The 21,153-nt window shown below is 41.7% G+C and overlaps 1 protein-coding gene across 2 annotated transcripts in view; it reads right to left on the reverse strand.

Moving 5' to 3' along the window:
* LOC135086822 (protein cycle) overlaps positions 1-21,153 on the reverse strand; it is a 110,256-nt gene that overhangs the window by 12,301 nt on the left and 76,802 nt on the right. The window contains exons 1-10 of one of the 2 annotated variants that reach the window (XM_063981625.1): positions 14,876-14,933; positions 14,064-14,189; positions 10,762-10,833; positions 10,341-10,581; positions 9,238-9,333; positions 8,701-8,818; positions 7,861-8,091; positions 5,704-5,926; positions 4,067-4,270; positions 2,627-2,736 (exon numbers count right to left, since the gene is read on the reverse strand). In XM_063981625.1, coding sequence (XP_063837695.1) covers positions 2,627-2,736; positions 4,067-4,270; positions 5,704-5,926; positions 7,861-8,091; positions 8,701-8,818; positions 9,238-9,333; positions 10,341-10,581; positions 10,762-10,833; positions 14,064-14,170 — 1,402 coding nt within the window. In that variant the 5' untranslated portion in view covers positions 14,171-14,189; positions 14,876-14,933. Of the gene's footprint in view, positions 1-2,626; positions 2,737-4,066; positions 4,271-5,703; positions 5,927-7,860; positions 8,092-8,700; positions 8,819-9,237; positions 9,334-10,340; positions 10,582-10,761; positions 10,834-14,063; positions 14,190-14,875; positions 14,934-21,153 lie in introns of those variants that run through there. The other variant, XM_063981623.1, reaches the window with a different exon arrangement.

Below are 21,153 nucleotides of genomic sequence, written 5' to 3' on the forward strand. Positions count from 1 at the left end.
TTTGCATTTGACTCAGTTAACTCGTGTAGCTTGTTGGTTATGGACGTAAGTTCCTTACTCTGTGCACTGATGAGCGACCTTATGTAATCCTTTATCTCGTCCTTAAAAAGAGAAAGCTCGCTGGGTGACTCACTGGGTTGCTCGCTAGGGGAGTCTTCCAATTTCTGTCGTTTATTTCGTTGAGTAATATTGTCATCGAGCGTGAGAAATCCTCCACTAGTATTTGTTGTTCGATTTAAGGAGGGGTCTGAAGAATACTGTGTCATGTGAGGTCGATTTTCTGCTAGCGGTGATTGTGAAGGAGGCGTCCTTTGCAGAGACATTTTAATGTATTATCAGGAACAAGCAGCTGATTGTGGTACGTAGCACAGTGTTTACTCTCAGCGAGCTGGTTTCGTAGTAACTTCGTAGTCTGCGTAGTCACTGAGCACGGTGGGGATCGTAGATGGAGTGCTACGGCTGGCGTTCTTTAAGGTGGGAGTGTGTGCGGTAGAACTTGTATAGCACTGTCACTTTCACTCGCGCTGGAATGTGGTCCCGCTCATCGCCAATGAATAGATGAATCACACAGTGTCGATAACGTTCGCAAGAAACTATGCGGAATGGATTATTTTAAATGGACCTTATGTTTATGGTTTTAACTGTCACAATTGCGTACACAAGTTTATTTTTTACGAAAAATAAATTGGTAACACGTCTACTCGTGACAAGATCGCGGACGAAAGAGGAAAATTGCAACGAAACTGCAACCTAGTTACTTTTGAATTGCATCTAAGTTTCTGCCATAGATTCCGTTGAGAGACCACACATGACGCGACCATTTCAAACCGGTTTCAAACTGGTCGCGTCATGTGTGGTCAGTTGCAGTTTCGTTGCAATTGCGTTTCACCGTGTGTTCAACCGTGCGTCAATTAGTTTGCGACAGCCAAAGACCCCAAAAGTTCGCAACACGTCTTTGTTACTTGGAATAAGGTTGTGTTAAGGTCAACTTTTTTGCCACTTCGGGTGTCCAAACTAATTGACGTTGACTGTACCTATTGCTATCAGCTCCTTTCAAGCCCGTGATTGATAAAATTATATCAACCCAAGGCGTGAATCAAACGAAACGAGTAATCGTATCAAAGACTCACATTATTTTGTCGTATTTTGATGTCCATACGAGTTTAATAAGAAATGAAGTGCAGGTATTTTAGTAAACAATTACCTACATAAAAAGTACGTTATATAATGCTCATGCAGTAAAATATAAAATTACTAGTAAGGTATAATATTTAAAATGTAACTCACATTTTAAATTGTACATAATTATTTCAAAAGTATTTTTGAAAGTATCGACCATTCGAGTAGAATCGTAATTCAAAAACATACCGCAGCGAATAGAGAAGCGAACTTTGTACGACCTTAGTCTGTGCTGCCTTCGGGCACGGTAACGTGCTTCGGGCATTATTTTCTTAACCTGGTATAAAGTCAAAATCGCGATGAATAGGTATACGAATTCTACCCGAGGTCAACAGTTTAAGTAGAGCATAATTAAAAGTAAAATACAAAATACTCGTTGGACAATCTAAAACCAACTTCTTTACCAGTACAATAAATGAACTTTATATCAGTTTGATTAAAGACAAGACAAGTATAATTTAAATAGCAGCCGAAAGCAAACGGTCAGTCGGACACATTCACACAGAAACGGCTGCGTAACATTACGAGACACGCACAAGCTTCCAAACGGCACAGGCTGCACAGTGCAGACAAATTGTAACATTTATAACATTATAATAAGCCAAAATGTTATTGAACGTACACAGTTCAAAAATGATAATAACAAAACTATCGACTGAACAGTCAAATGCATTATATTTTTTATCTTACATTAATAGGTACTTTAAAGTAGTTCAAAAAATAAAAAAATCTGATACATACTGTAAGTGAGAAAAATACGAAGAAAAATGACAAAAATAGACGCTTTTGCTACAGTTACACATTTTTCAAATTAAGCACTAATTAGATAAAGTTATTCAACTAACGAGGTAAATATTATAGAAAAGGATGGAAAATGTATGTGATAACTGCGGTTAGGCTGCTTTTACCTGACATGAAGACATATGGAGCTGCAGTCGGGAAAAAATATTGTTAAAGTTAGAAAAATGGTCATGAGAAAATGGATTAATATACTAGCAGGAGGATGAAGAAGTCCCTGGCACTGTGAATGATGTAGTTTTTGGCTATAATTCTTTCTGAAACACTGATCCTAAGGCCCAGAACACACGGTGAAACGCAACTGCAACGAAACTGCAACTTCTAGTTACTTTTGAGTTGCATCTAAGTTTCTGCCATAGCGTCCGTTGAGAGACCACACATGACGCGACCAGTTTGAAACCGATTTGAACTGGTCGTTGCAGTTGCATTTCACCGTGTGTTCTGGGCCTAAGAGTCATGTTAGATTTATTAGTAGCAGTTTTACAGATCTTAACTCATTGTAATCTAAATACATAAGATCATAATGACCAATGATCGTTGCGTGTCAGTTTGCTGGTACCATTGACTGTTATTTCTTTGGCTATAATATAAAAGGCTGGCTTGAGCATAGCAATAAGTATATTGAAAATAAAGACGGTGGTATACTGACTTTGCTTGAATAGGTCGAAGTTCTGCTGCGCGAGGTCGGGCGGCGTGTCCGTCTCGCTGACCACCGTGTTGTTGGCCACCAGGCACTCCACGTCCTTCGTCCATGGGTTCCTGGAACGGAACGTAATGAAGCTGATTATCTTGCTACGAACATGATGAGATGTGAACTTTTTACGAATCGGCACATCTTTGAGCTTTGATCGGCCAAGACTGAATTGGGAGAAGATTGAGATTGGGGGATATTTAGCGGGTAGGCCCTTTTCTTCTGGAGAGGAGAGCCGCCTAATCAAAGCGATAAAAGTGTTGTTGGTTTTATCATGCCATCATGACAGGGTCGAGAGGTCCGTTGTCGTGGTACTATTCTGAACAGTGTTGTGGTATCAAGCCATGTGACTTGGCAGGATCTTAATTTCGAACTCCTCCTATGAGTTTCTGATTAATTTAGTTGCGGTTCCAATCACAGTTTTAAGGCCGAGTTGCACCATCTTAACTTCAACTGGTGTTTTTGTATGGAATTGACAGACTTTTGACGTTCGACTTATTTTCACTGGTTGTGTTTTTAATGACGATCAAGCTGCAGATCCCAGGATCTTCGTATAGAAACTACAGGTGAGAAAAGTAAAGCAGTACATAAAACGGTTACGGACGGGTCTGGGTGTTACTATGTATAATATGTATGTATTTAAAAAAAGTATTTAAGTATAATTATATTATCCGTTGTCTAGTACCCATAGTACAAGCTTTGCTTAGTTTGGTACTAGAGGCGCAGTGTAAAAGGTCCAAGTAAAAAATGTCTTGGTACAGTTCAGGCAGCTAGGGTTGCCCCAGGCGTCAATGTTTAGCCGGACATGTTTGGCTTTTTACGGTCTTGTCCGGCTAAATATTGTCTAGTCCGGCCTGTCCGGCTTTTTATGTGGCTGCGGCGCCAGTCGAAAGTCAAGCCACAGAATAATATCGAGCACACATGGGCATGAGATGTTGGGGCTACCGATAAGATGATAGTGGATAGTCATGAGGTATGATACTACATGCACCCCCCCCCCCCCCCCCCGTGATATGGTTTAAAAAAGGTATGTCCGGCTTTTAGGGTAAAATGTCCGGCCAAATTAAGCACCGAGTTCGGATTTTACGTTTTTGGGCCTGGCAACCCCACAGGCAGCGATACTTCTGCAATGTCCTAGGGCAGGGATGGCGAACCTTTATGTCTCAACGTGCCACTTTTCCGAAAAAAATGTTTGATGTAGTCATATTATAGACGTGCCATCAAATAACACCTAATGCTATCAATGAGGGGTATAGATAGTACAAGTTAAATTTTGTGATTGGTGGAGTGCCCTAAATATTGTGGCGCGTGCCATCGATGGCACGCGTGCCATTGGTTCGCCATCCCTGTCCTAGGGGTTCCAAAAAAGTCAGTAACTGTTACAAATAGGGCACGTACTTGAAGGGCTTGAAGTGCGTCTGTATACGCGCGTAGGAGCCGTCCTTGCGGCGGAAGGAGTATGGCGGCGTGTGGAGCGCGTCCCGCCGCGTCAGCGCCGCCTTGTGCGTGCGCGCCACCGCGCCCAGCTCGGCGCCGCCCACGTACTCGTACAGGCTGGTGCCCAGCAGCTCTTGCGGCAGGAAGCCCAGCGCCAGCGTCACCCTGCCCCAGACCAGTCAGCGTCATTATACACATAGTCACTGAACTTTAAAAAATCTAAACATTTGATACTTTGAAGTCTGGCTCTGAAATCAGTACGTCTTATACTATCCTATACATACAGGGTGTCCCAGAATGGGTGAATTAAACTGCTAGGGGAGGTAGTTCTACTAATATACTATCCCTAAAAAATATGAAAAAAATAAAGCACATAAGGACACAAGAAAAATAAAAAAAATTAAAAAGTGAAAATAAATTAGATTTTTTTTTTCATATTTTAGAGAGAGAGAGTAGAGCTACCTCCTCCTAGCAGTTTGATTCACCCATTCTGGGACACCCTGTATAATAAATTAATAGACAAACCTAATTGCATTATTTAATAATGTTATCATCCAATATTTTGATTCAGCATGATTAGGATAGAAGTCACTTTGAAATTATGATTGAAAATTTAATGATTCTGAAAAACAGTTTCTACCTAAAATTACAATCTAGGAGTATTTTCCATGATAAGTCTTGAAGGGCACTCCAGATATTCTTTCTTATGATATACCTGGTGTTAGTCTGTGGGTAATCAAAGCTTACAAGTTGAATTTTACCCACGTCCCGAAGTTCGATTGAGCTGAAATGTTGCATATTCGAAAGTCATATGATAATGCATACCATTATGCTGCAAAAGACCTGCATCTAAATATGCATCATGACAATTATCACCTACAGTAAATTAAGAAATAAGTAGAGGTAAACTGAGCAGTGCCACTCTTTTACAATCGTGATGTCTATCACAATAACATCTCATCATAAGTGCCACTTGTGGTCTAAGCTGAATAAATATTTTTGATTTTGATCTCAGTCAGCTTACACATCATGACCCACAAAAATACGACCATTGAGCTGGTATCCAGACAAATAGGCACCATTCTGAGTGAAATATGAGGTACTAATATGAGGTACACACATAAATTGTTTTTGTACTTAAAAGATTTTTGTTTTTGTATTTTAACTACCCTTAGCTTAATCTTACCCCCCTCCCCTTTTTACTTGTTGTTTCCCATCCTCCAACTAAGGGAAAAGGAGGAGGCTGAAAATCAGCGCGGAGTAGGGTATGCCTGACCTCGTGTATGCTGAGCCTCATCCTTTTGCCTCTTATGTTTTTTAATATTTTTTAATATTTCTATGTTTGTAAAGCATGTTAAAACGAGGCAATAAAGTATTTATTATCTTATCTAATAAATCTATATTAAAAGAAAGTCGTGTTAGTTACTCCACTTATAACTCAAGAACGGCTGAACCGATTTAGCTGAAAATTGTCAGGGAGGTAGTTTAGAGCCAGGAGAAGGACATAGGATACTTTTTATCCCGTTCGAAATTAAAAAAAAAGTTCGCCGGGTCAGCTAGTATCTAATAAATATCACTCTCCACCTAAAAGAACTGACCTCTGATCCACGAAGAGGTACTTCCCATCGGTGGCATGCCGCGAGACGTACTGCAGGCGGCGCGTCGGCGGCGCGAAGGGCGGCGGCGGCGGCGGCGGCGGCGGCGCCAGGTCGGGCAGCGCGCGCCCGACGGCCACCAGGCACGACAGGTTGCACGCCTCGTCCTCGCCGCCCTCGGGCCCGCCCTCACACATCTCGGCTGGCGCCCAAGACTTCAGGTAGCCTGGACAGAGCAGCCCTGTTAACCCCACAGACACTTCGACTAGTCGGCCGGTATCAAGCCCCAGAAGGGGGAGAATAGGGATGTTTCCTGGGTCAAAAAGCAAGAGGTTTAATTAGTCCGTCAGTTAACTTATAAAAAAATACTCTACACGTATTTTTCACTTTTTCAAACTAATGAAAATTTAAAGAGATAAAGCGCGCCAAAGTTCATAAGAAGAGGCCCGTGACGTCAATGCTTGCATAAAAGTGCCGCACGTTGTGACGTCGTGCGGAACTTCAACGCACCATAACTATGTAATTATTTGTTAGATTGACAAATAAAAATATATGTGTCCAATATTTTTTGATATTAAACATGATGTACTAAAAAAATTTTTTTAGGAAACTAGCCTATTGATTATGAGAAGGGACATGGATCAGATAAATTTGTAGGGAGTCAAGCAAAGCGCCCGGGGAAAAGAGCCCAGAGCAAGTACCCGCGCGCTCTCCCGAGATTCGGTTCGTACGCCGTGAGGCAGGAAGAACCATGGGTGGTGGTGGGTTAGTCGGCCGTTTGGTGTAGTGGTTCGAAACGGACTACTATTCCGGAGGTTGCGAGTTCGATTTCCGCACAGTACTTGACAAACATTTGTGTGCATGAACATATTTGTTTGTATTGGACTGGGTGTTTTCTATGTATAATATGTATGTATTTACAAAAAAAAAATATTTAAGTATGTTTATATCCGTTGTCTAGTACCCATAGTACAAGCTTTGCTTAGTTTGGGACTAGAAACGCAGTGTAAAATGTCCAAGGATATTTATTTATATTTATTTATTTACTTTACGACGCTCGTCTATGAATCAAAGCAATCATGATGTCACTCTTCGGTCAGCTACTTTGACATTCGAGTCACAAATTGTCATGTACCGTTAACGCCCCACAGACACTTCGAACAACGAGTCGAAGCAATCATGGTGTCACTCTTCGGTCAGCTACTTTGACATTGAGTTAGATACAAATTGTCATGTACCCCGTTAACGCCCCACAGACACTTCGTCGAACTACGAGTCGAAGCAATCAGGATGTCACTCTTCGGTCAGCTACTTTGATATTGAGTCACGAATTATCATGTACTAATTGTACACGTTGATGGGATAATTCTCGCTGGTCTAAAGTCTAACATTACTCTCAAGATATTTTTCAAGAGGCCGTGATTGGATAATGACATGGTAATGATATCTTGGATTATGGCATATTTCTGTAACACAATTATAAATTCAAACGTGATTCTTGATCTAAAAGTGAAATGTGTGACATAAATAGATTCCATATTATAGAGGTCACTGTAAACCCTCGTGGTCTTACTTCTGATAAGTAAACACAACTTTTCTCTCCTCTACAACATCTGTTTGTCTAGCCAAGTCTGGTCTTCTTTATTCCCTGAGAAGTTGATGTTCTCTACTCTCTGGATTGGGATGGAGGTATGATTTGGCTTGATTCAGATGATGATCCAGATTTAAAATGACTTTGGATTGATGATGACTGACCCCGATCCCCGGTGAAATCTAATTCAGTCATTATGTCAAAATAATGCTAAAAATAGAAATAGAAAGAAATAGAAAAACCTTTATTTGACACTAAAACACAATTGAAATACACACAAATATTATTACTACTATAGTCTGGTCCGTGGGCACGTAGAATTTTGTCCAATGATCCCTAGCTACCCATCCTTATCGCTCGCGCGTAATTATGTTGCTATCGCGTTCACACACTCACTGCGGGCGCCCGTCGGACAGTCGCGTCAGCAATATAATTATGCGCGAGCGATAAGGATGGGTAGCTAGGGGTCATTGGACAAAATTCTACGTGCTCACGGACCGGGCTTTAACACATTGGTGTCCATTTGAAGCAGAAAATAGTTTTATATCTAAAAAGGAATCATGACTCACCGGTGCACTGCACCACGCAGTACTTCCTCTCGTTTTGCTTCTTGCGCAGCTTGGCGGTGGGCTCGGCCTCCTCCTTGACGAGGGGCGCGGGCGCCGTGACGGTGGCCGACGGCGCCGCGGCCGCGCCCTCCGGCGGCGCCTTGCACTTGATGCGGCAGAAGAACGACCGCCGCGCGCCCGGGCAAAGGCGGGACGCGCCCGCTACCACGTCAGCCTTCACGGGGAGCATGGCTGCAAATCGGGTAAAGTATCGAGGGTTAATCGAGGATATAAAAGTTTGTCAAAATGTGTAGCGACTATCCGCAGACGATGTCCACAAAGACTTCACAACCATTTTTTTGTGAATTGTAACGTATCTATACTAATATTATAAAGCTGAAGAGTTTGTTTGTTTGTTTGTTGGTTTACTTGAACACGCTAATCTCAGAAACTACTGGTCCGATTTGAAAAATTCTTTCAGTGTTAGAAAGCCCATTTATCGAGGAAGGCTATAGGCTATATACCATCACGCTACGAGTAATAGTTACAGAGCAAAAATGAAAAATGTTGCGAAAATGGGTTTTCACGCGGACGACGTCGCGGGCACAGCTAGTCTCAAAGATAAAAGTAGTCTCATTCGAAAAAGTTAACCGTTTCGACCAATTTATTTATTTATTTAATGAGCAACATAATAAGCTACAAGTTTAAGGACTACCAGAATAGATCAGTAGCTTCATATAATATCAGACATAACTGCAATCGCTGAAGAACATGTAGGAATCTTCTGGCCGGCAACAACAAGCGGCTTGCCACCTATGGGATGGATCGAAACTTTAGGCCAAGATATGATGAGGCACTCACTCTTGGCGTCGATGAGCCTCTCGCGCGGGCTGAGGTCGGACGAGGACAGCTGCTCCTTGACCTTGGCCACGTCTTTGGGGTGCAGGATGTCGAACAGACTCTGGCCCAGCAGCTCCGACTGAAAGAGCATGGTTTATTTCACGCAATAGCAATTAAGGATGAGGAAAACTAAAATAAAAATAGATATAACTGACTGCTAATTACCACATAATAGGTATAGAGCTATGTAATGATTTGGCAAGTCTCATCGCAGAATCATCACGATAACCTGCCGTCCTAACACTGCTGCCCTGGGCGACCTGGGCACAGCCCTCGTTCCTATCACACCTTATTATGTCTAAGTATATATTGTTAGGCAGGGCTAGGGCTCTAGGGACTTAAGTGTCTTAGGGAATAGGGACTCTAGGCTCACTAGGGAGTTAGTTCCCTTCCTAACCTCATATCCCGGGCACGGGAGCGGTGCCTTACAAACACTGCCTCCCGCCCGTACAAGGGAATTGTTATGAATCCAAAGTAGATTACGAGTAGGTTACTTACTTGGTCGTAGTGGAGCATCTTCTTGACGGAGGCCGAGACGTAGAGCAGCCGGCCGCGGTCGCAGCCCACCACCAGCAGGAAGCAGTCGTGCGCCGCCTGCACACAGCGCCATGTTACATTCTACAAGGCTACTCATTTAGGTCCTTTTTTCACCAGTTCAACATTTCAAGACAACGTATCTCTTCCAGTAAGTGACAGAAGAACTTCTCCTTTTTCAGTCACTTTTAAAATACAGGAAATACAATTTACAAGAATTTAATAAAACAAGTGCAAAAATATGATACTTGCTACACTGAACTAGACACTAGACGCTGATGTTAGTTTAACAAAAGGGTTTTGAGCATTATCATCTCTCAAGAAGGAGAAGGTTCTGGAATGGAGGCCGCGTACCTACCGGAAAACGCAGCGTGAGACGTCCACCTACAAGGTGGACCGACGACATCGTAAAGGTAGCAGGGAAGCGCTGGACGCAGGCCGCTACCAATCGATCAACATGGAAAGCATTGGGGGAGGCCTATGTTCAGCAGTGGACGTCCTAATTCAAAAATTCAAAACGTTTATTTGCCAAAAACACAGTAATACAGGGTGACAATATTAAATAGGATCATGTGTTTAGTCTGCTCGCAGACGTGCAAAAATTACAGGATTCAATAGTATTAATGGCAAATAATTAAGAAAATGTCAATGTAAAATTAAATTAATAGTATCAATGTCGCCAATTAAAATATTCCTTATAACTATAAAAACATTTGACCAAAAGCCAGCAAGTCAATCTGCTTTTAAATATAGGGCCTTAGAGTACTTTAAGTTCTTCCGGTAGAAGGTTATACATTACTATACTCGTGTTATATGCATTTCTTTTATAAATATCCTTGCTACAGGGAGGTTGATGCATTAGGTTTAAGTGTTGCTGTCTTATATGAGGTCTTACAGTGACTTCTCTGCGGGTCTTGTAATAGCTGGGGAAAGACTTTACAAAGAGGCAGCTTTCCCTGATATAGATGCATGGAAGCGGAAGCAAGCTAAACTGTCTATGGCTGAAATGATGATGATGATGATGAAGAAGGAGAGTTAGTCTAGTTACTGTCCAGCCCGACACTGACCTGCAGGATGAGCGCGTTAAGCTCGCGCTCGGAGAGGTAGGCAGGGCGCGGGCGCGCCGTGAGCGGGCACGCCGACAGCGCGCCGCGCACGGACCGCAGGTGCTGCACCGCCATGCGCAGCACCGTCAGCTTGTCCAGCTTGCGGGCCATCGCGCCGCACATCGGCACCATCGAGCTCAGCTCCGTGATGTACGTGTTCATCTTGTCGCGACGCCGCTTCTCGATCTCGCTGTGGTTCTGTCTGTTGGCGCCACGCATTCCTTGTTAAACTTGAGAAGCCCACGTTTCGACCAAGTTATAGATCATAGGTCTTACTTTACATGCACCTATGATTACAACTGTGATGAAAATTGGTGTCGAGAATATTTTTTGGCAAAAAAGAAGTTCTGACAATTCAAACCTACTTTTTCTAGGCACTTACTTCTTATCAGGCAGGGTGCGCGTGGAGCGCGTGTCGTCGGTGCCATCGTCATCGTACGCGCTGGCAGTGCCGCTGCAACAAACACGCCCTTAAATTTCTGATAGTTACACATCTATAATAAAACACATATTAATGTATTTTTTTTTTTTTTTATGTTTTTTTTATGTATAAAGTATTTCAGTTTTATCATGTGGGATATGACACAGCAGTCAGCTTTAATTTCCACCAATCATAAAAAAGTTACACCTAGGCACAGAATACTATTAACATCTAATAAACACAGTCCAAGTACGGTGACGGTGACCTGAACGGTATACTCGCGATGCCAATGTAGAGCTTCGTCTAGCGACAGGCAGCGGAGCGCCAGTCCAAGCCACATAATAACAAGGCCGCATCCGCGCAGTCTCTCTATGATGATATTGGACTGGACATAGGCAGTTAATGCAAGACATAAGCCTGATATGTAGCACTCCATGGTCCATCAGCTCTTGCTATTGCAGCAGCTGAACCAACCAATGGGATATTGGTTTGGGAAAAAGCACTTAACCCACCAGATGGGCTAGAACCTCGATGACAAGTTGCGGCAAGTGCCCTGCAGGTACCTGTTTCCTGCCAGCATGATGAACTGGAATGTTTTTGATATCCACATACTCCTTCACACGGTCACAACTGTACAAGAGAATCAGCTGGACAAAACCAGTTCACGCACCAACGAACCACGAATGGCTTCAACCGTATGCTCTCGATGACCCAGCGGGGATTCGCCGTGCGGCAGGTGCCCCGACACATCTTATGGTCCGGGACGTGCAGGGGCCACGTCTTTGTCGTCCGCATCTCGATTGCGCACGAGTTCACCGAGTGATGATTTAAAATAATGTCTGATATCACTGGACCATCGGTGAAGTTAATAATTTCATGAAATCAGAAACTGTTTACGGCTGTTTTATCAAAGTGCCACTTGGCCAGTTAAACTTACGTCATCTCAAACGTAACACTCTCACCCCAATTCGCAACTAGCAAGAAATTAAAGTTCAAACTCCCGAGGGTCTAAAGTTTGATTACGACTTACGAAATGAGAAGACGATTGACGCGACACGAGTTTGTACTTTAGCACTGAAACACTGGCTTGAGGAAAAAACAATCAAAAAGTTTGTATAATTCTATTGTAGGGAGGAAGCAGTGGTCTAGAAGACCCAGCTGATAGTCTCCGCGCCGGCGCGGGAGCAGGACTGGCGCGCGGCTCGGGCTAGTGGCCCGCTGCATTTACTGACTTATCGAGAAAAACTATTTGTACGGTTGCCCTCTGTCCCCCGCACCGGCCTCATCAGTTATTGGGCCCGTCCGCTTCTTTTCTCCGAAACGAATACGCAATACTTAGATTGCCCAACTTCTAAAAAGTTCGAGAACATTTATATGGTTCCCTCAAATGGTTTTGCCATTTGAGGACCTTTATCTGGAATTTAATCGCAAAGAAAAACAACTATATTGAAAACTATATAGAAAAATACAACTAATGCTCTTTTAATTTCAGGGTCTTACAGTTTTGTTTCATTGAGTTATGTAACCCCCCTTTCTTTCGTTACTGCATCTGCCTATTCACTGTAGGTAATCTGCAAGTAATACAAGGATATAGTAGCTATTAAGAGTTCAAAGGTTCCCAATGGTTAAGAAGTCATCTTCAAAGACCTAATCATAACCAAATTGATATGACACAACACGTCACTACCGGTTGAAGCCTTTCAGTAAAAATAGACCATGATATAATGACTTGCCGTCAATTGAAATATCGGAGAATAAACTCACACAAAAAACAAACAAATCAAGCATCGCAAATCCGAACTAAGAACCCTCTAGAAAACTTAGGAGCAACCCGGGTCACTATCTATTAAACTAATTACTACAACTATTTTATATGCAACTGTTAGTACAACTTTGATGGTGGCAATAAAATGAATTTAAAAAATAAACTTGTACATAATAGGCATGTGAATAAATGTTTAGTACGCGCCGCGTGTGTGCACTGTGCGCACACTGGACCGCGGGCACGCACGCGGCAGCGCCGGGCCGCACCGGCCGGCGGCACGGTCGTGACGCAGAGGGGGCGACTAGTGCCACTCGGCGTGCTTTTCACACTGACAACGTCACGTGATCACGACCCTTACCTCCGAGCGCGGACGCAACGTGACGTACGCGACGTCATTCTTCTCATTTACACACCATCGCCAAAAGTTTGGACTTAAAAGATGTAACTACGTCATTCGTATTGTTTCATTCAGGGTAGCTTAAACCTTTTTTTAACCTTTTTCTAAAAATAGACTACTCGGCCCGGTTTGTTGTTGGTGTAATGTGTAACTCTCCCTGATCTGAGTGATGTTTCAAATATATTTTGTCTTGGCGTCGTCTGATCTTCATGGAATTGCATCAGTTTGCGTTGACTTCCGCCTCTATCGTGTTTTTGCAACACGAATTCACTCAAATATCAGAAATTGCTAGATTTGCAAGTCAACAAAGTGCCAATCAGTATTCGTGCCATTAAGTAACACATTTAAACCAATTCAACCTTCTGATGCAAGTGATGCTGTAGATCGCGTGTGCGCACATTCGCAATTGAGCCATTTAGTTAATAGGGTCTGGATCGTTGATAAGTCACATATACATACCCGCCGGCAGTCACTGACCCTGGGCTGGAATAAAGTGGCAAGACAACAACGTAGCTGCATTTGATTGAGAAGGATGTAATCAAAAATTTATCACTGCATCTACACACGGCATGATGGAAAGTTTCGGAGCTGAGTTAGTCCTAAGGACGCTACCAAGTTCATAATAATTGAAACAAGACATCTCTCAGACAACACAAGACATCTCAAAGGTGACTGACTGATTGACTGACTGACTGACTGACATAGTGATCTATCAACGCACACCCCAAACCACTGGACGGATCGGGCTGAAATTTGGCATGCAGGTAGATGTTATGACGTAGGCATCCGTTAAGAAATGATTTTACGAAATCCAACCCTAAGGGGGTAGATCGGGATCCACGCGTATGAAGTCGCGGGCGGCCGCTAGTTTTGCATAATACGGCCATATTGATAGAACACTATGTCAGTCAGTCAGTCACCTTTGTGTTATATAATTTAAATGTCTTGTTTCTATGTGGGTATTCTGAACTTGGTAGCGTCCTCAAGACTAACTCAGCTCCGAAACTTTCCATCATGCCGTGTGCAGTGATAGATGTAGTGACGCCTCGCAGCGGCCACGTCACGCCCGTCAGCTGCTGCGGTGGTGTGCGGTGTACTCACTAGGACGAGGGCTTGCGCTTGCGCGTGGCGCTGCCCGGCGAGTGCAGGCCGGGCGAGCGCATGTCGGGCGCCGCGGGCGCAGTCAGCGACGCCTCGCAGCCCGCCATGTCGTACGCGTCGGAATTGCTGAGGACACAGAACGATTCGTTACAGTACAATACAATCGGTATGAGATCTGAGACCGGTAGCTGGATAAGGTCTTTGTGTAAAATGGGGATGATTACGTGTAATGAAAGTTATGCAAGACCAAAACCATTATTAATGAGCTTCGTTAGTAATGTGACGCCAAGCACACATCAAGTGGGATCACCATGATCAAGAACTACTTTTCAAACAGATAGACAGCGCAATCAACACACAATTTACTACTCTTATCAGTCATAGGTATGGTATATCAGGAATACGCTAGAAAGTTTATAGTTTGAACTACTTTATAGTTAGAACGATGTTTGAAAGTGGTTCAGGAGGACATCAACGAGGATCAGTCTAGTCTGAAAGTGCTGACCTTATGATGATGAGTCATCATGACCGACAAGACCTCTCCTAACCTTAATATGCATTCAGTCCGCTCGAATCGAACCAATGTAAATGCCACCAAAAGTACGAGTCAGTTTTTCAAACAACCGATGCATGATAGGATACCTTAACGACATTTAAACTGCCCATGATGGGCATCAGGAATTCAGGTTATTTTAAGTAAGAACTCATCCACTGAGATCGCTGAAATTTCCGTTTAAAGACAACAAGACCTATAGCTAATAGTAGATCTTGGTCGTCCAGGTTAGGTTACAGTACGGGATAAGGAATCTTACTAGTGCGACTTCCTCTTGCGCGGGTCAAGCTGCGGCGCGGGCACCGCGGAGTGCAGTGGCAGCGGCTGCAGGCCCGGCGCACCCAGCGCCAGGTCGGCGCACGCGCCCGCCAGCGCCGCCGCGCCCGCGCCCGCGCCGCCCGCCCCGCCCGCGCCCGCCGTCAGCTCGTACGCCGGCGCAGAGCTACGTGGGCCACAACAACACGCGTGTTAGACAGTATGTCGCGCACGCTACACGCGACACTCGACAATGTAACATTGAGTGCAATGATGAGAAAAACTTATGAATAACAACATTTGCAGACAACAGAGAAGCTCAAAAATGGATTTTACTAACCTCTAAGAGGAGATGAGGGTAGATCTTTGGAATCTTAAGATTTTTTTATTTTCTTAATGGATTTTATAACGCTCTGGCGACATTGTGATGTGCACATAACCGTTTGGACAGATTTTCTAAGAACTTTCATTTGGTGCGCAGGCGCACGTCCTCGTTTCCTCTTAAGGTTGTAACAAAATAAACTGATGAGGCATATAATAATCGCATGCACAACTGACTACTATTCTGAAGGGACGATGAGCCATCGCAAATAAGGTCAGAGTTATGAATATTCATGAATTTTGACAAAACTGAAGACTTTGGTTAGCCACCCTATCACAGGCGGACCTGAATGTATATGTCACCGTAATATTGTGAATTCCGTCAGATTACAATCTTACGTAGTTAAATTACAATCTAACCTAACCTAACCCACTGTTAGTTTACAATCTCACGCGTTATATTATAAACTGACGGAGTTCACAATTTCGCGTTGACATATACATCGCTACCTTTCAGACTAGAGGAACTTCTTTACATTAATAATAACAAGACAACATCGCACAGCAAGAAGTTTCAAATACATCATTGAGAATTTAACAAACATAGGTGCATAACATAAATACAATAAAGTAACAATTAATACAGATGATGTAATGAAAGTATGTATAAATCAACGTGGCCCTATTTTGCCCGATGCATGAATACAACATTTATTTATCAGATAGTTTATCACACTGACTGATAAGTATGTCATTCGTGTGTTTCGTAAGGTGAGAAAGCTCACATTTCTATAAGAGTCCAAGCAACAGCGCAACTCTACAGGCTACACTTCTAGAATGTACGAAGGAATAATATGACCTAATTCCACCAGCCCCCTTCCACCACCGGGGAACCAAACGCAGGTTAGCGTACCATTCCTACATTGTCGACTTCCACCAGCTCGCACTAAGCGTTTAGAAGACTCGTTTATAATGCGAACAGCTAGGGACTGGAATTCGCTGCCTGCTGCTGTATTTCCTGAACACTATAATCCGGGCCTTTTCAAGGCGAGCGTGAATAGGCACTTACAGGGCAGATATGTACCATCCTAGACGGCATCCCACTTAACACCAGGTGCGATTGCGGTCAAATACCCGCCTTGTCTTGCATAAAAAAATCTCGATCACGCAGAAACAGCGCCATTACGGGAAATTTATAACTGCTCAGTAAAGACACTTCTTGTAGGTTTATTTGTAAGGGGTTATCTCTGGAGCTAAATCGATTTAAAATGATGATGATTTTATTTTAAAAAATCCCGAATATCATAAACTCAATCAGGTTCTTGAAGAAGTTTCAGTGATTTTGCTGCAATTGAAAACATTACCTTGTAGGCATACAACAAGGGATATTTTAATAAGTTACGAATATGATTATTAATCGTAACTCTTTAGTGAATTTAATGGCGCCCTTCAGACGCCCCACCTGCGGGGCTTCTTGAGTGAGTTACCGTCTCAGTACAAACAATTTGAGAGAAACCCTAGCAGAGTTCCCGCGACAATCGCGGGTCGATCGACTCAGTTCAAGAAATGCTGAGGTAGTAAAGTGGTCCTTTAATTACCGGCTTGTACTTATGAACTTAATATTAGAAATTCTGAAGAAAACTTAGGATTCGAGGAGTTACGCCGATTGGTTCGTGACGACGGACAAAAAGCTAAGAAAATCATTTTACTCAATTATTTCCAACACAAGGTAACTGTTCGGTGGTAGCATGTCATCTTTCATTTAGTAATTGTTGTAACAACGACAATTGAAATAACAATAAATTAATGCTAAGACTTATATCACACAAGATAGGACTAAATATTATCTGAATTACCTCTATAGTTTACTTATTTACTTTATGACATGTGAGACATGCACTCAGTTTCTCAACTCTCTAATTTGGCTACCACCGTACTAAACTGGGTGTAACTATCGATAAACATATTAATTGGAAAACACATATAGATAATATCTGTAGTAGAACCAATAAATTTGTTTTTGCATTAAGGCAGGTTAGAAATGTAACTAATGTAAAAACAGCCATTACAGCATATCATGCTTACATAGGCTCTATACTACGCTATGGCCTTATAGTGTGGGGCAATGGTACAGGTGTACAAAGAGCATTTATTGCACAAAAAAAATGCTTGAGAGCAATATGTGGACTTCCTCCACGCACATCATGCCGGCCATGGTTTGCAAAGCATGGTATACTGACTTTAACATCTCTGTATGTTTATGAAATTTGTGTATTTGTACAGCTTAACAAAACCTTATTTACACGGGCATCCAATGTGTATCCAAGAAATACTAGAAACTCCAATAGACTGGTTTTTAACGATATGCCTAAAACAGCGCAGTTTAGTAAGAGCTGTATAGCCATGTGCATAAAAGTTTACAACAATATACCAGATAACTTTAAAACTCTAAACAATAAATCGTTTAAGACAGCCTTGCTGAGGTGGTTACTGACTAAAACATTTTATGACTTAAAGGATTTTTTTGATGATAATAAAGGTATTCATTAAATAAGTACTAATACGAAATGGGTGCTCTGCGGAGACGATATAAATTTGCATGTCTATTTTATTCGACTAAACATGTTGTGTACTCGCTTATGAATTTTGTAATAACTATTTTCTACCATGTTTTATGCAAATAAAGATATTTATTATTATTTATTATAAAGTAGTATTGTACCACAATGATGTACCTACTACTATTGCATTATTTACACAAAATCAAGAAATGCATGCGTCCTGAAATCATGAAACGCAAGACAAAGCGATCATCCGACTTCATTAGGCAGGTATGAACTGGCAAAAACGATGGATAAAACATCTATGGCTGATGTTGACGTAATTATATTACCATTACTTATTATTCCAGACAGACGCATTCTGGCTGCGTTCAGAATCCAGATTGAAATGGTGATTATGTGCGCTGAGTGGACGCTGCGCGGTAAACATAAACATGCAGGTCGAAAAATTATCCTAACTGGGGATCTTTCTTCAAAAATCTATATTCGCAATACACAATGACACCAATTCATTCTTATTTTAGTTTCATTTTTCTGTTTCGGTCTTTAAAAACTATTTCAAGTATACGTGGCTTTCAATTAATCGTTAACACAACTACCGATATTTTTACTGACTAGTTAAGAAGACATAGCAAAATATAGCAAACATTGTTTTTGTATAATGTTACCATAAAGAGAGATAAATTTTGTCCTCGTATGTTAAACGCCTACTTATTCGCACTCAATGTAGGTAAAAGTATCATGATAGGTAAGAAACGACTGAGAAATTGTTAAAATTAATCTAAAGACAAGTTTTTACATCTTAGTATAAGACCAATCAGAAATTGCATAATGCACATATCTGTGTGCATATACTATCTGTAATTTAGTCTTATAAGCGTTTTGGAACATGTATTCGGTCAGCTTTTAAGATGTTTGTAATAAATAAATAATGGGTCTGGGTGTCACTATGTATAATATACAGGGTGTTAGGTAAATGGGTATATGAGCCGACACTAGCCCATGTTAACATGGGCATATAAATGGTATGGTGAAGTCAGAAATTTGATATCAGCATTTAATTTTTTTTAATTGTCATACAAAATAAATGTTATAAAATCCGATTTGTATGAAAATTTAAATAATTAAAATGAAGATATCAATTTTCTGACTTCACCATACCATTTATATGGCCATATTAACATGGGCTAGTGTCGGCTCATATACCCATTTACCTAACACCCTGTATATGTATTTAAAAAAAAGTATGTAGTATATCCGTTAAGCTAGCACCCAAAACACAAGCATTAATTTGCTTACTTTGGGGCTAGCTGGCGCTGTGTGAAATTGACTAAAGATTTAATTATTTATTATTATTATTGATGATGTAAGAAGAGTAGAATGCGACCAAATCTCCTAGCTCCTCCCGTGGACTCGTAAGAGGTAACTAAGGGACACATGAATAATAATATGCGAACATCAGGCCTGAGAGCAAAGATATGTAGTAAAGACTTTACTATCGTGTGTTTGACGGCGACAAGCACGGAAGAAGTCGCTAGCAGAAGCCTAAACCTTAGCAAATGAAGAACTGTGAAACCGGTAAATACACAGGTGTCTGCCTGCTTTTCAGCCATACACTCAAGTCAAGTGCTAAGGTGTTTCATTCCGTTGGCGTTCAATCTGTATTTTCTGGATAACAGAAGTGGCAGTACTACAGATTGTTCCAATAGCAACAACTCTACGACGCAACGCAATCACACGATGAGGCCAAACTCGTCGGGAGGGCAGCGCCCGTGCGGTGTTGATGATGTTAGAGCTCGTCATGGCCAGCAACACATTAGTTTGCACAGGATTAAACTATTGGGTATGAAGGGCAGGGGACTTTAAGTGCGCCTGAGTCTGAGTACGTTCAGTAGCGTGGAACATTATATTCAACATCTATAACGTGACATAACAATGTTGAACTTAGTAAATTGCTGTAAATTGGTAGCAGTGTTTGTTTTTGAGATGTCAATTTATGATGAACAATGCCGTCGTGTTCCGCTATGCTGCGGTAGTGCGGCGGCCATGACATTGCATCGTCGCGTGCGCAGCGGCGGCGGTGTGTGCGCGATCACGGAGATTACGCGCGCGCACACACGTGCACCATAACATAGATAAATAATAGACTGGCGCCCGCTGCGAGTGGCTTCGTGACAATCACTGTTTTCCGAGTAGTTGTCAATCCGATCGGTGACACAGAAGGTAATGAGAGCCGAGTTGTTTAGAAGCAACGTCTTACTTACGTACATACTTTAATAACAACTCTATCAGTTGTAACTGCTTTTAGCAGCTCGAGTTGGTGGCAATACTTATATCAGTTGAAAAACGATTGGCAATCCCTTTAAAACTGTAGCTCTTATAAATTAAATTAAATAAAAGTAAAAATGTCTGAAAATTCACTTAGGTTCTCTGTAAAAGTCGTGAAAATATTTTGCCAAACTGTCGAAGATTTAGCAAACAATATTTAAGATTTAGCATCAATGTTATTTCGATAAGCAACCACTAAAGCACTCTTGTAATACAACTTCAAAATGTCTAACTAGAAGATATATTTTCGGTACATTTAGAAAAATTTATCACCTACTAGTTAAGTGGTACGAACCCAAAATCAATAAACGTCAGTCAGCACTATATGGCCCTCATTAATGGAACTGACATTTTGATAACCCTTATCAAGAAAGCAGATTAATTATAATAATTACACACAGTTACGAAATAGTGCAAGAGAAAATTCCGCGATCGGACGCGATAACTCAGTGAACCAATGAATATGACGTTGTCTGATCTACGCCAATAGGAGCGGTTGATTGATAAGGTGTTGGTTTCTACAAATTCTTTAGCACTTATACATGCAGTTCCCCTGTGAAACTAAAGGCGCATTATATAAAATGCATCTATAAACAGATACATTTCTTGAATGTAGAGTCATCAAATAATAGTTTCTATTACATCATGTTAGTAATTTAACACGTAGCATAATATGGACGTGGGAAAGGTATGAAAAGGAATCGATTGCTTGTGCTTTAAACTTCGTCATCAAAATGACAATGTACCTACTGGTTAAAAAGTTTGAATACAACTGGCATAGCACCAACTGGCTTCAACGTAATTACTGCGACCTTCAAAGACAAATTTTGATCGAATCGGATTACGATCATTAGGCAATGATGTTGTCATTGAGTTCCCTGGTAATGACGGCACGGTCATAGCATGTGCGTGTAATTAAAATCCAAGAGGTCATACAGAGGAGGAATTCAATATCAGTTCAATTTCATCGTTTTGTTGATCAGGAGACATATCTTTTAAAGAAAAAGACAGCCAATAGAGACTTTATAGCGCGGTTTTTTCTCAGAAATAGCCCACAATATTGTCCTGAAGC

This window comes from Ostrinia nubilalis, chromosome Z (genome assembly GCF_963855985.1).
Source record: "Ostrinia nubilalis chromosome Z, ilOstNubi1.1, whole genome shotgun sequence".
In the NCBI taxonomy this organism is placed as follows: Eukaryota; Metazoa; Arthropoda; class Insecta; order Lepidoptera; family Crambidae; genus Ostrinia; species Ostrinia nubilalis.